Here is a 15,591-nt window from a genome sequence, read left to right as displayed (position 1 = left end):
TCTCCGAGAAAGGTTACACTCCCAATTGGACGACCGAAATATTCACGATAAGTCGAGTGGAAAATACTCATCCTGTGACGTACAAGCTCAAAGACTACCGAGATCAACCCATCGCTGGTGGTTTCTACGAACAAGAGCTCCTCAAGGTTAAGCATCCGGATATCTATCTGGTGGAGAAGGTGCTCAAGAAGCGTGGAAGAAAAATATACGTTAAATGGTTAGGTTTTGACAATACACACAACAGTTGGATAAACGAATCGGACATGTAACATTTTAATAAATTAATTTTTTTTTTTGTAAAAACGTATGTCCCTCTTTATTTTATATCCGATACACAACAAGTATGCGTCTTTTTAGACAATCGACAGACATGGTACAGTTATAAAGCTAAGGTGTAGGCTTGTAGCCCCACGGAAGCGTGTCGGTTGTATTTTGAAACACGATCCGCTTGTCGTCATTCCAGCTCAGTGCTACTTTCTGCTGTTCTACGGTGTATACCTCGTGCTTTCGACTCATGATCAAATGCTGATTTGAGGATAGATTTTCACGTTTCAACGCACAGTCCAAATAATCGTTAAAGGTTATTTTTCTTAACGCTGATCCTCTGACACCTTTGGCACGTTTAGTGTCTGTCTCATCTCCCATGACTCGGAATGCGTACAGTTTAGCTCGTAACCCTACAAATTCGAGCATGATTTTGCCGTTGTTCTCGTCTTTCATCAAACCGAGAACTTTTTTGTTCGCTAGAGGCATTCCATAAGCGTTGTCAAGAGGATAATCCGACGTGTCAAATTTATGCAAGTCCTCCTTCATATGTTCGTATATGTCATGGACGGTAAAATTGTAAATCAAACTGTCTGTATCTGTGTACATTAATTTTGCTAAGTTGCCGAATTTCTGTTTAATATAATTGTAATGGAAATCATAGATGTATGTTTTAGCCAGGTCCATGATGGAGAAACCTGCGTACAATGGTTTATTCAATTTGACTTTCGTCTCATTCATTTCGACGATAACCATCTCTTTGTCGAAAACGGTGCAGCTGTGAAAATTAGGCTTGGCTATGGTAGCTCTAGCACCGTACCGTCCATCCCATTCGGTGATCAGTCTGACATCTCTGTACTTTCGCACGTTTTCCATAGTTTTGCCAAAAACTGCGTTGTTCATTAGCTTGTAAAAATTTTTCTCAAATTCGTTGTCAGATTTTTTTCGCAAATCGGTATTTAAATCTATATATTTTTTCAGCCACGGAGTTTGCTTGAATTTGAGAACTCTATGAATTTTGAGTAATTTTAAACCTAATTGTAAACATTGTTTCAAAACGCGGTAGTGAACAACGTAGTTTTCCTTGGAAAATAGCGTGGGCGTCAATTTTGGCTGTTTATTGGTCGAAATCGGAGGTACATAGTGCTCCGGACACAATGGTAAATCCTTATGAGTTTCATGCAGTTCCGCAGGATATTCCGAATCTACCTCCAGCACGTAACCAAACTCTGCATCGTCCGAGATGTTAAAAACGTCGCATTGTCTGAAGTCTAATACCCATTCGAAGGAACTGTATGGCAGAGCAAAGCTCATAGCTGCACCGTACAAATTATTAACGTCAAAGTACATGAGATAAGATTCTTCGATCTCAGGATCGAATTTCTCTCCCATGTACCTGTTGTTGGCCTTTGCATATCTGTTCGAACACTGTGATACACCACCACGAATACCTTTTTCGATAAACATAACCATGTCTATGTCGGTGAGAAGCTCGAGTTCGATGCCTGTACATTTTAACATTGCATCAAACGACAGACCGGGCGCTGTGTAGTAATGTAACGGGTCCAGTTTGTACGTCGTCCAACAGCTCTGTCGAAAATTTTGAAAAACGTCAGCCAGTAAAAACACGTCCGTCTGTAAATACAAGTCCGAATACTCTCCCAAAGTTTGAACGTTAAAAGTTTGCCATACGTCGCACGCATGCGCGTAATCGTCGTCTGATATATTCCGGTCGTTCAGTTTTGAATAAAATTGTTCTTTGGCTGGTAAATGTTTCTCCTCGAGCTTCTCCCAACTGTCTATGTATTCGTACGGGAAGACACCTTTCCTAGTCAATAACCGAAATTTGTTCAAGCTACTGCACAATTTACGTGTTATTGTTTTTCGACAATCGTCCAGATACGATGATAATTTATCGAGACTGCTAGGCATGAAACGGTACGAATCTATGAAACGGAACGTTACATCCGTTCCCTTAACGAATTTAGTGAAGGAAATGTACTTTTCTTTGTTGACAGGTAATAGTTGAACAGTACCTTCGAATGACTTACCCAGAGCTTTGATCAGAAAATGCGCATCGTAACCCGAAAGATTGTGGAATATCACTGGGATGGTGTGCGAATTTTGGTAATTTAGATTACAGCTGCGGTGAGCAGCACCACGGTACTTTCCTGTGAAATGACAGTGATCCCGATGTTTCACGTCTGTGAGCGTAAACGGTTTTTCACAAATATGACAGACCGCCGACAAATCAAATTCGTTGATCTGATTGAAATTTAGTGGTTCCATCGGTACAACAGTCTTGTAGTATCCCTCTAACGAAAGTGCCAATTCCTTTAACTCGTTCACAAACCATTGGATGCAAGTTTCTCCACGATTAATTTTGAATTTTGAAAGCGAATCGTCAAACGCGCAATGCAGATAGTAAGCTATACTATACGGAAGATGCTTCTGATAAATTGTTCTATTTTCCCCAAAACTTTCATGTGTGGGTTGCAGTAAACATTCGAGATCCGCGTAAATGCAGAATGGAACGGTTTCTTTGTGCTTGAAATTTTTGAATTTCAGTATTTTTCCCTCATCTGTAGGTAGAATAACTTTGGTTTTGTTTAAATTCATGCAATCAGCTCGGTGCTTCAACAAACATCTTTCGAAATTGAAATGAGACAGACACCTATCGCACAACCAAGTATGACATTTATGCTTGGAAATTTGAGATCTTGTCAATCGAGACAGATTTCGAATCCATGTAAAATGAAAGATTCTATTCTTTTCATAATTTACCATATCATCGTCATCGTCATCGTCAGTGGTTTCAGTTTCTATCGCCAAAAGATGAATTACAGGTTTATCAGACTCGTTCTGACTCAGGTGAATCGGTACTATTTCACTTTTTTTCCGATCACCTTGGTCTATACCATAAACGTTAATTGATAGGTCGTTAAGCTTCTCAAATTTTGAAATGGTGTTTTTGTCTAGAGACATAGGAAACGTTATACCATCATACCGTAGCACTGAGCTGAAATGTGGATACGAAGTAATTTTGCTGGGATTGTTGTTGTCGGCTGGGAACAGAGCTCCGGTGACCGACCAGAGGAAGCAATACGAGTCGCTGTTACGGATGTTGACGACAGCCTTCTTATCTTGAATATCTTTGGGTAGTGGTGTGTATGTGAAGACACCGCCTCGTAGTGGCACGTACTTGTTGATATTCACAGTCAAATTGATTATTTCGGTCAGCGACCAGCCTGAATCCTTTTCCTGGAAATCTTCCACCTTTTTCAACAAACGCTCCGTCGCGTTTTCGATGAACCATTCGCTGATATCCGTTGTCTGGAGGATGATTTCATTTCTCGTATTAAAAAATTTGATCTCTTCCACCGTGCGATCAACTTTTCTGAGTTCAAATTTACAAGCCAGGATAACGTTGGCTTTCAAGCTCCCGTCTTTCTTCAGAGCGTTTTTCAGTCTCGTCACAGCTAGTACCTTTGCGTCTTCTAGAAATCTCTCCACATCTTTATGCTTCAAATTGACGATGGATCCAGTTCGAATTCTCCTCTCGAAAGCTTATTCCAAATCTTCCCACCGTACTCGATCGCTTCTTCGTCGGCTTCGTAATCCGTCACCCACTTTCTGCAATTGTTGAAATTTGACTGTCAACGATTTCAGAATTCCAATTGTAGTCAAAATTCTTGTCTTCTCCCCGATCGTTGAGGCGTTGTTGCGTAAGATTTTATTCAAAAGCCTGATATTTTGGGTTCCGAGTCGAATCCATTTTGCAATTTCTGCCGGCGACGATTTTTCCGATAAAATCTTGAACGCCGATTCCATAATATCGATCAATCTCAAACACTTCGCGGATTCCATCTTGAGCTCTTTCCTCACGTATGCTTGACAGGTTGTGACGTAATGATCGTTTGCAGTGATGAGCGTCCTTTTTATAGGGCAGCTGTACGGATGCGCGCGCACCTTTTGGCATTCCAAGAGCGATAGTAACCCGACACCGCAGGCTCTGTACCGCGACTATCGGCCGACCTTGGATATCAAACCGACATCCGAATAAGTGAAACACGATTCTCGGAACCATTAATTTTGGAATGTCACGTGGTTGATAACGTGGGAAAGGAATGTGAGGTGGTTGATAAGGTGGGAAAGGAATGTGAGGTGGTTGATGTTACACATCAGCAGTCCTACCGTGGGAAAGGAATTCGGAGTGGTTCATGTTACACATCAGCAGTCCTATCGTGGGAGATGCGGGACGGTAAAAAAGTTCTCGCCCCCCGCTGCGCCCTCTACCGTTGGCAGCCGAGCACTACAGACCTTCGGTCGGTAAGATTGTCGGTAAAACAGCACGATTTTGACCCTCGATCGATACAACTGTCGGTAAGATTGTTGGTAAAACAGCACGATTTTGACTCTCGAACTGTCGGTAATTGACCTTCGGTACGGCAGACTGTGACGTCATCGCGGAAAAGGGTTTGAGTCTGAGCTGCGCGGAGCGGCTCGGTCGGTAAAGAAGGTGTTTGTACTCAGAACCCCCCTTGCTGTACTACTTCCAACGGTAAACAAATATATCATGAAATTTGTTTAAAGATGCTAATTTTGATTCTATCGACACCTCCCGCTTCTTCTTAGAGTGAATGTATTGTGTCGAATACGTCAGCACTTTTAATTGGTTCCATGTAAACAGTTTTTGAATTGAAGTTGGGCATCCTGATTTGTTTGTTTGGTGCATTTATCTTATTCGCCAACGAAATTCCCACTGTACTAAAATACTCATTTAATACATTGGAAATCTATTGGTCATCTTCGATTCTTGTCCCATTATAATTCAGGTGATCGATATTGTGTGCTCTTTCTTTGGAGCCCTTGATTTGCGAGTTTATGAATTTTCAAAGTTTCTTATTATCCCCTACTTTAGCTTTTACTAGGTTGCTATAATAATTATTTTTTGCTGTTTGCAAGATATTCTTTAAACTTTCAACATAATTTGCGTATCTAATTTTCAAGTTCATGTTTCCAGAACCATCTTTCCATAATTTGTAGAGTTTAATTTTGGTACTGCATGATTTTATAATAGCTGGAGTAACCCAGCTTTTCCTAGCTTTCTGATCTTTTTCTTTTCTTTTTGTGGTTGACTTCTTAGTAACAGATTTGATTAGAGTAATTAGGGCATTTACCGCCACATTCGGATCAGATATTTCATTGATCTTGTGCCAGTCTTCTTTCTCACAGTTCAATTTTAGTTTTTTGTAATTAACGAAATCAAATTCCCTGTCAGACTTTTGATAATTTTCACCCACAAGCATCAAGAGCAATGGATAATGATCCGGATATGGTACCATCAGCTTCACTGATTTTATATTTGTTATTTGATTTTGACAAAAATATTGCCAATACATGACCCTTTTTTAGGATACGTAGTATTTGGCCTGGTTATTATATTAAAGTGAGGTATATATCCGTTCTCAAGTAAATGGTTTAAATAATTTTCCTCATTTAGGTCGCTCAGTTTTAGTAAATCGATATTGAAGTATCCTAATATAATGTGGTTCTTGTTCTTTATGTGGTTATTCTAAAACTCTTTGAGTGCCTCGACGAAGTAGGTTTTGTTACAGTCATGGCATCTGTATATACCTGATACCTTGTACAGAGTTTTATCCACTCTCACAGTTGCAGTTAATATCTTTAAATCCCCAAAAATTTCAGTGGTACTGTTTTGTTGTAATTCTTCCCTAACATACATTACAACCCCATCTGACTGATTTATCGAACCCAGGTTATAATACATTGTATACCCTGGGAGATTATAACTATCAGGATATGGTATTCTCCACGATTCTGTACATTCTATTACGTGTGGTTGTGTTCTCATACCACCAATAAAAGACTCTACCAATTCAAAATTGCTTTGTAAACTTCTTATGTTCAATAGTAAAGAAATAATATCATTCTCAACTTTTAAAGTATCATTGAGTGTACGAAAATCAAACACCTCTTCTTCTATTGCTGTCTTATTGTGTCCCTCTTCTTCTGCCTCGCCTGTTATGTTTTGATCGTCTGCTTTTCCAGTGCCGTAGCGCGTTTCGTCACGGTTCCCACTCTTTCCAAATGATTTGGAATATTAGGTGGCGTAGGGTAGTCCGTATTCTCTATGAAGTAGTTGATTTTGGATTTCAAATATTCACATTTCTTGGTGTCTGTTGCTGTGTGATTGACGTCATTATGTTTTGTATACTTCTCATTTCCACATATACAGTTCACACACTTAGTGATTTCACTATCACAGTCGTCAATACAATGGTCACCAGCACATTTATAACACCTCAGAGGATTCGAGCATTTTTTCCAATTATGTCCATAACGTCCACATTTTATGCATGGTTTTAAATTTAGGTCATCATGCACTTTACAGCTTTGATGGCCCACAAACATCTTGTACCCATTATTTTTCACTACTGAATACATATCTGTCATAACCTCAATTATTGCATTCATTTGATTCTTTGAATTTTTGAACATGTGTACAACTGTGCACTTTTCCTCAAAGGCAGGAAAATTTCGAGCATTCAAGACTATTTCTAGTTCATCCTTAGTCAAATCATTTTCCATTCCCACAATTTTGAATCTAGGATCTTTTTTTTTTGTCCATTTTAACTTCATATTGGTCTTGCATTCTTGTTCCCAAGACGTCCAATAAATCTTCTGTATCTTCTTCATAATGACATATTACTATTACCGAACCATTTTTTTTCCGATTACTTTTTTTATTGGTACACTTGTTTCCCGGCTGAGGATAGTTACAGCATCTTTATATGTAGATTTTTTACGCATTTCTTCAGTTGCTGTTATCACTATCTCGGGCGCTTTTTTAGTTATACGCATTTTAGGTGCCGTATTCCAGCACACATTTGCGTTTTTTGCTTTTCCAGTTTTGAGGTCTTTGTTTTCCTTCAACAAGGTGCATTTTTCCTTGTAACTCATGATTCAGTTGTTGAAGTAGTTCGTTTTATGTCCTCATAGCGAGTATCTCATCCTCCTCTTCATCGCCAAAGAATGTTTTATTATGGCTGTTTGTTAATACATTGAAGCTGATATTATGTAAATAATTGTTATGTAATTTATTTTTTTCAGTCATTTTCACTTCAGGGATAATTTTTCTGGCTTCTTCATTCAGTGTTGTTTTGTCTGATTCTCAGGTTAGATTGAGCGCACTGTGTTCAGGACAGATTACTGGACAATTACTCACATATTTTCCGTCTTTTATTCTGTTAAAATCTGCTCTCCGGTGAGCACCATCACATATTACACAAACTACCATGGTAGCTTTCGCACCACGGTGCATTTTAATATAACTTCTTCAGGTTTGTCCGGAGAATCGTTCTTGCCCGCCATATCAAGTTGATCGTCGATATTTGAATTTGGAATTATTTTTTACGTAATTAATGAAGATTGCGCATATTTGATGAAGTACAACTAGGAGAGAACAGTATTATCCATTTCTTGATGTATTAAAACACGAGCCGTCATTATATTTAAAATCCATTCGTCATCCATTCCATCATTCATTCACTCCATGTGTATATTGTTTGAAAATGGTATGTATTGTGACGTGGCGTTTCAGAGTCGCCCGTCACAAAGGCACACAACCGTTATTATTTCTAGTTTACGCGTCCTCGGCGGGGTACTCCAACCGAACTCGATACTAAATAGGCAATAACTACTTTTAACTAATTCTTTCTTTGTAAATTCTGTATTTCGCGCTTCGGCGCACGCTAATAAGGTACTTGGTCGACAAGGATCCTGACCACCGAGGGACCAATAGCTACCGTTTCCAGCTCTCGACGACTTCGCATACCGAAGGTCTAATCAGACTATACTGGCTACCTTGGTGCATTTGTCTTGCTACCGGGGTAGCATCCATCCGAAACTTCCGTATCGCCTCGACTGCCGGTGAACAGGGAGATAAAAATCCTCCCGACGGCCGAGGGCATCGCTCCTCAAGGAGGAACCAGCCGCCCGCTCTATCGGATGCCGTAAGGATGGCGTGGAGGGCAGACCGTAGCCTGCCATCTTCCGACTTACCGGCCTGGTGCCGGACCGATCCCAACCCACTACGTCGGGATTGATGAAGCCAGCGTTCCGAGGATCGACGCAGCCTTCCTGTCAGCAAGGACTAATTGTGTGGGTCGTGGTCCACGGTTTAGCCAACCGTCTGACTGCATGACCTCGGGTATAGGCAGCCGGCTACTGCCTGTACAAAAGCCGGTGGAAGTGAACAGTGAGGCGTCACTCTCCACTCGGTAATTCTGACCGAGAGGCACCCTGTGTATGCCTCTGTCAAAGAAGTCCCCGATGATAGGCAACCTGGACAGTAAATTGAAGCGGCTATTAAATCGTACACGTTGATGTCAATGACGAAATCGCGAGCAGCACATTACGCCACATCTAGCGGTAATCTTCGAAAACGCATGATCACGCCGTAACCAATATTCGCCAGAGGGGGATGACCTATTTGCGGTGGGGGTCAACCAACCAATCAAAGAAAAACAGAATCACCTCACGACAACCGCGAGATCGGCGAGCCGAACTCCGACCTCCTTCTATTCTACGCTTGACCTGTTGAGTGACAGCCACGAATTTCTGAATCCTCCCGATATAAAATCTCGATCCTTCTTCCTCTACCGCTACCGTTTCTATCTTACTATCGTTTTGCTCTACCGTTAGATTCTTCGTGTAAATTTAAGTCCTTTCCGTCCTCCCTGTTTTCCCCTGTTTAATATCACAAGTTTTATATAAATTAGACTCAGTGTTGTGTGCCTGAGATGATCTAGTAAGGTAAGGCTTCTGCCTCAGTATTGTATCGTCACGAAGTTGCTCATAATTTCTATTCTCATGGTATTCATCGACTTTACGTGAATCATGGTCCACGGATTAGAGTTGCAGTAAGCCGCCATGTGACTGCATGATTTCAGTAAATAATTATTTTCGTGTCTGAGCGACATCGTAACTGCCGAATAATTAATTCTTTTGTATTTATGACTTTTCTGATTATTTGTGAATTTATATCAGTCTGCTTCTGTATTTTCTATCGTATTTTGAGCTCTATTGGCTTTACGTTTCATTTCATGATTATTTGTAATAGTAGTGTGCCTTATATTTTATTTCTGTTATTGCTTATTGTATTTTTCTTCATTTTCGTGCTTATTGTATCGTATGTCGAGTTCCTTGGAGTATAACCGAGCATAGAATCAGCCTCTCAATATTACCGCACCTTTTTCTATTGCTATTGGCAATTTTATATTATTTTCGCCTGTTATTCTTTTCTCTATATCTTGTTAAGTTAAGTTCTGCATATTATTCTTGATTCTTTTGTACTGCGGTGTATTTAGTGTATTTCTTTATTTTGTGAACTTTCCAAAATTTTCACTCTCTCATAATTTTGCATTTTGTATTCTCTCGAAAGTTATGTTTAGGAATTCATTGATCAATTCCTCAGATCCGTGATCATTATAAATTATTGATTCTATCGTTTATGAATAATTCTACCGAAAGTTATCTAGTCGATCGTTTACGCTACCGATTTTGTAAATTGTTAACGAATGTCAATCTCTCGTACTGGTTATAATCTATGGTAAATTCGTCGTATTATCTACCGAGCTATCGTTACCTTGTTTTCTACCGATTGCAGTAGAGTTCTCTCGTTTCTAATTGACAGAATAATAATTTTCGTAGCGTCATTTGCAATTTGGGTAAGATCACGTCGCCCAGTGAGGTGTAGTTTAAGTAAATTCTTGCATTATATCGCTTCTCCCGACCCACGTTCATTTTTCTCTATTAACTACCGTCCCTCGTTTCAAAGCTACCGTTCTCTATTTATCTTTCGTACGGTTTCGTGTTATTTTTATTGATTCATATTATCGTTTGAAAATCGACGCTAACGTGTCTGGCGCCCAACATAATTGATTTTTTTATAGTTTCATATTCTGAATAAGTGGAGAATCGCGCCAAAGTGTCAACGGTAAGTCTTCCTCCGAGGGTGACAGAATTTAGCGTTACAATATATATATTTAAAACTAGAAATAATTGTAAAGAATTGTCTTTCATTGAGGCACGATACTCTTGGTTGCACTATGTTTAATTGTTTTTTCGTTTTAAATCGTCTTTCTTTAATTTTTATTTGGCTTTCGGAGTTTTTACTAATTAATTTTAAATGTTCTTCTTCATGGTAAAATTCACTTTTATTGTACGTTTATCGATTCTCGATTTTTGATGTACAATTTTGGAGATGGGAACCTCCGAACCTCCTTCTTCCTAGAGAGACGTTGACCAAGACCCTCTTTTTCTTCTCAAATTTGAAATTGGTAACCAGGTGTCCCACTCCATGTCTGTAATTTCATCCGCTCGTGTCGTGCTCATCGAGCGGTTATATTCGAATCGTTACAATTGAGAACTCGTTTAATCGAGAACTTTGCTTGATTATACTCAACTTCACCAACCATCTACTTTTTAATAGATAGTACAAATCATTTTTATTATCATTTCAATCATGACCTATGCCTTAGTACAGATTACTTACTATTTCTTTCCAATTCTCTTACAGGAAGCTATAGAATGTAGGATCGAAAAACGAACGAAAGGTGTGTACGTTCCATTCGCTGACAAGACTATGATCACATTTATGGATGATTTCAATATGCCGATGAAAGAAATCTATGGTTCTCAGCCCCCCTTAGAATTGATACGTCAGTGGATAGGATACGGATTTTGGTAACTGAAGACTATTGATTCTACATTCATTTTAAGGCTTCTATTATCCATTTTTAGATATTTTCACTTATAGTTGTAATTGATAACCGTACCCTATACAAATGAACTATTCTACGTTATAAACTTTATAAGTACATAATAACAATGCGCACTGAGCTAAGAATAATCGATGCATCGATTAATCGAGTCTGAAAAAATAATCGAACACAACTCGATTGATTCGGTAAAAATTAATGGATTAGTCGATTATTTCGTATTTCTTTGAAACGGTGGATTTAAAACCAAAATTTAGCAAATTTCAGTACGTTGTCTGTTTAGTCATTTGACCAGAGTTCTTCTCTAACTCCAATCGGGATGGGATGAGTGAGTGAATGGGTGAATAAATAAATAACACGATTTCGCGCGAAAGACAAGATGCTTGCTTCGGCATAAAATCCCTCACGGGGTAGAGGGAAAAGCCAAAGCAAGTCAAATGTTTATTAACTGCGAATCAAATTATCATAATACAGGATAATACGGTCGCTGGTGCGTTCCTTATCAAAAACGCATATGAGTAAACCATGAACCGCAACTTCCGTCGCTAACGTGGAAGCGGGTAAGGGGGAGCATCAAGGTGGCCCATAGCCGTGCAAACAGCGGTCCCGACGTCTCGGGGATCCAACGCTGAAGTGCTCGGGCGACAATATGTCGCCGCGTCGACGCTCGCCTCGGAGACGGGCACCTCCGATCACCAGAGGATGAACCGCGTTTCCCTAGACCAATCTCAAACTCATAAATCTTAAAACTACAAGAAACAGAATAATCGACGCGCGCGGGTAAAGGAAAAGCCTAATACGTCCTACCTATTCGAGCGCTCGAGACTAACTAACTCGCGCTGCGCCCTCACCGGCCAAGCGAACATACGTAACAGACGCTTCGAGTCTCGGCCCGCGAACTTCTGGCGCGGACAATAAGTACGTAATTTGAATCACTATAACGTTGAACTGATTGTAATGTGAAATAAGGAAGTAAATCTGTTGTTGTGACTCTTTTTCACCTTATAAGTGATAAATAGGTACAGCATACGAATATAATGAAAACTAAAATATTTATTGTCATAAATTTGCAAACTCACATAATAATAATAACAAAGTTGCGTGAACATCTTTGTCTTTGTCTTAATAACGGATTTTTTTTTTGATAATTCATAGTTTTATTCAAATATTTTCAATTTCAGCTAAAAATACATTCGCCTTTCACTAATTATATCAAATAGGTACTTAGTAAGTAAGACAATGATAAAAATTGATAGTCTAATCACATACATTGTTATTGTAATTCATCGTTCTTGGAATTAAAAATCAAACACCGATGGTGAGTGTTGAGAAATGTGTGATGAGAAGAACTCAGAACATTGCAAATAAGTTAAGTTTTATTCAATGTACAATTCGATCAGTGTGCTATTCCATGTATGAGTGTGTCTAGATTCTATTAAGCACTTGAGAACCAATTTTTAATGTATGAGTGTGTCTAGATTATATTAATCAGTTGAGGAGCAGCGCATGAATTGTATCACGATACTTTTGAATTGAAAGTGTACTGTTAATATCCAAGTGCGAGCACAATGATACTTGAAGTAATACTGACTGCCAGCTAGAAGAGCCGGTAACTATGCGCGTTCTCAGAGATAATGGATAATTTTGGCTAGGTCACGTTGAGCGACAGCTGCTTCTTGAGAGATGCCTTTGAGAATACCGATTCTCAAACAGTGAGGAAAAATAATCGAGTTGGTCCATTAATCAAGTTTCAAAAATAACCTATAATATTCAATTAATCTGGAAAAAATAATCGATTGTTTTTAGTCATTCTTAATACAAAGATAGTATTGTGGAAAATTTATTAATAACTATTGAGTTGCAGTGACTTTGATTCTCCGTATTAACCTTATTGAAAAGATGTATTCGTCCATTATAGGTACGATCGACAAAAGCAAACTCGAAAATACATTCAAAAGATGCAATTATTAGCTGCAATGGGACCACCCGGGGGTGGCCGTAATTCAATTACGAATCGGCTACTCACTAAGTTCAATGTGATTAATATGACATTTCCGGCAGAGAAGCAAATAGTTCGCATTTATGGCACAATGTTGAATCAGCAGCTACATGAATTCCACAATGAGGTCAAATCTCTGGGTAAGGATGAAAATTTAAATAAAATTTGTTACTGTGGTATATATTGTAACGTCGCATATTCAATACCCGATACAAATAGCTTCTCGAACTCTATGCAAAATCCAGATTAGAGATCTCACTATAGTGACTGTGGATAAACTAGAATACAGCGTTTGGACGAGGGTCACGCATCCGAAACTCCAAGACGGGATACTTTACATGCCAGCAAATGAGATATTTCAGAACTTTTTTTTTTGTTTTCGTGTTTATGCGACACCAAGTGGAGGATATACAGCGAAAGTGGATACAGTAAACTCTGTATAGTTGCACGTCCTGGGAGCTGTAGGTGTGTGAAATTCTTGGAAAAAACGCAACTATGCAGCGCCTCTTTCAATGGCTCTCCGTAATCGCCTTTTGACCAATCCCGTGTAACGGCTCGAGCGTGCCGGCAATCAAACACATAACCTTTCGCACACACGAAATGAATATGTTTCTCTTTAAATTTGGTAATGATTGTATGTACGTATGGACTCTAAGGTGGAATGAATTGAAGATTCATTTCAGATATTCTACAAAAATAGAGATCTCTATGAGATCTATAAAGGCTTCACCAAAGGTACATTATTAGCGTTAGATAGCCAATTTCTAGTTGATTCTCTGGTTGCTGACTCGTAAACAATTACTCGCCGGAAAACGCGTAAGACAATTTCTGTATTCACTTTTTCTGACGATTCTGCACTGGTAGAAGATGATTTCTCTAGCAATAGTCACTTCTGGCATTTGGATATCATGACAAGTGAGACTTCATCCCATGCTTCAGGCATCCAAAAAATCACATTTTTCATATTGATAGATTTCAATTGGCATTCGCTGAAAAATTATTCTGTGCGCCATTCAATATGAATGATACAAGTAAGCGCCTGTATTTCTCTTTCGTTGTTGCTATCATTCTCTGATCCATTGGTTGGAACAGGAAGGTTACGTTTGGTGGTAAAAATAATACCGCGAAGCCATCAACATTTATAACTTCCGGTATCAGATGTGATGGAGCATTATATAAGATCAATACAGCTTTCGAAGGTAAGTCGTGTTTCTGAAGAATTATCTATTCGTGAGAGACAAACTCTTTGAACAATACTCAAAATATAGCCTGACTCATCCATGCACTTGCTTGGTGTGTATAGTACAATAGAAAATCGTGTTATCGACTTGAGACAGATTGCGAATGACTCTGATGGCTGGCGTGAGTGGTATTTAGGACAGGGGGGGGGGGGGGGTGTACCCCGAAGCAGGTTTGAAAAAAAAGAGCTGGGACGGGGGGGGGGGGGGGAGGAAGAAGGAAAAGGCGGAGGGTTTAAGTTACCTCTTTATGTGCGGGGCTCCGTATGTACTGGGTCCGGAAGTAGGACGGGAGGTGATTTGCGGGGAAGGTGAGGAAGGGATCGAGGATGACGGATGAGAGGCTGCAGGCGCCGGCGGGGTCCCACGAGTTGCGACGGAGGTCGCGGGGGTCCCGCGTACAAACTGCGCGGGATGGGTCGCGTTGGCTTACGCGTGGTACAAGCCTCTATCAGGCTTGCTTCTGGCGGAGCCGTGGGGGGTCCTCCGTGCTTACACAGACTTCGAGCGCGTGGGCCAGCGGAGGGGGTGGTGAAAAAAGAGGGGGATGGTGGCGGTGAAGAGAGATGAAAAGGGCGAAAAGGAAGAGAGAGAAGGAGAGAGAGAAAGAAAAGTTTAGGGGAATGTGCCAGGAAGAGAGAAAGGAGGATAGGAAGAAGGAGAATAAGAAAAATCCTGAAAAGGACTGATTTTTGTTCGTTAGCGATTTTATTGAGGATGCGGAGTGCTGCTGGAGCCGGAGATGCTGTGGTGACGTTTGATTGATTCGCTGACAGTGTTCTCTCCCGGCCAGCAGTCGTAGCCTAATAGGCCGGCGCGGACCACGGTGAGAGGCTGGCCGGCCAAGTGGGCTGCGCGGAGCGGCGGCGCGGGCATTTGTGCTGTGCATAAGGCTCTGCTCCTTTTGCATTAGAATGCATGCAAAACCGCCCGCGCCGGGTCCGCTCGCGCCTTTTGAGCCGACTCTGGCACGTGAGCGTTGGGCTGAGGGTTGCGGGTAACAATCGTCTTTCGAGATGTTCTTGAACGCTCTATTTTCCAATCACTGGTAAAGGTAATTTACATGACCCATCTGCATTCGAACAAGGCATTACCGTGAACCGCTCTTTATTTTTTTTTTAATCTAGTCGCGTTCTTTCGTCTTTACTGGCAAGTGTCTTATTCAGCATCATTTTATAAGCCAGGCTGGTCATAGCTTATGCGTAAAATTAAAAAAAATTACTATTTAATAAAATTATAATGTAGAAATAGGATACATTACAAATATATATTTTTTATAACTTTC

General features: G+C 40.1%; 1 protein-coding gene across 1 annotated transcript in view; it reads left to right on the top strand.

Moving 5' to 3' along the window:
* LOC124308425 (dynein axonemal heavy chain 2) overlaps nt 1-15,591 on the top strand; it is a 618,723-nt gene that overhangs the window by 424,437 nt on the left and 178,695 nt on the right. Inside the window, exons 25-26 of the mRNA XM_046771133.1 lie at nt 10,868-11,034; nt 12,988-13,208. Coding sequence (XP_046627089.1) covers nt 10,868-11,034; nt 12,988-13,208 — 388 coding nt within the window. The remainder of the gene's footprint in view (nt 1-10,867; nt 11,035-12,987; nt 13,209-15,591) is intronic.

The sequence above is a fragment of the Neodiprion virginianus genome, chromosome 7 (genome assembly GCF_021901495.1).
Source record: "Neodiprion virginianus isolate iyNeoVirg1 chromosome 7, iyNeoVirg1.1, whole genome shotgun sequence".
In the NCBI taxonomy this organism is placed as follows: Eukaryota; Metazoa; Arthropoda; class Insecta; order Hymenoptera; family Diprionidae; genus Neodiprion; species Neodiprion virginianus.
The sequence above is the reverse complement of the archived record's forward strand: the minus strand, read 5'-3'. Positions and strand labels throughout refer to the sequence as shown.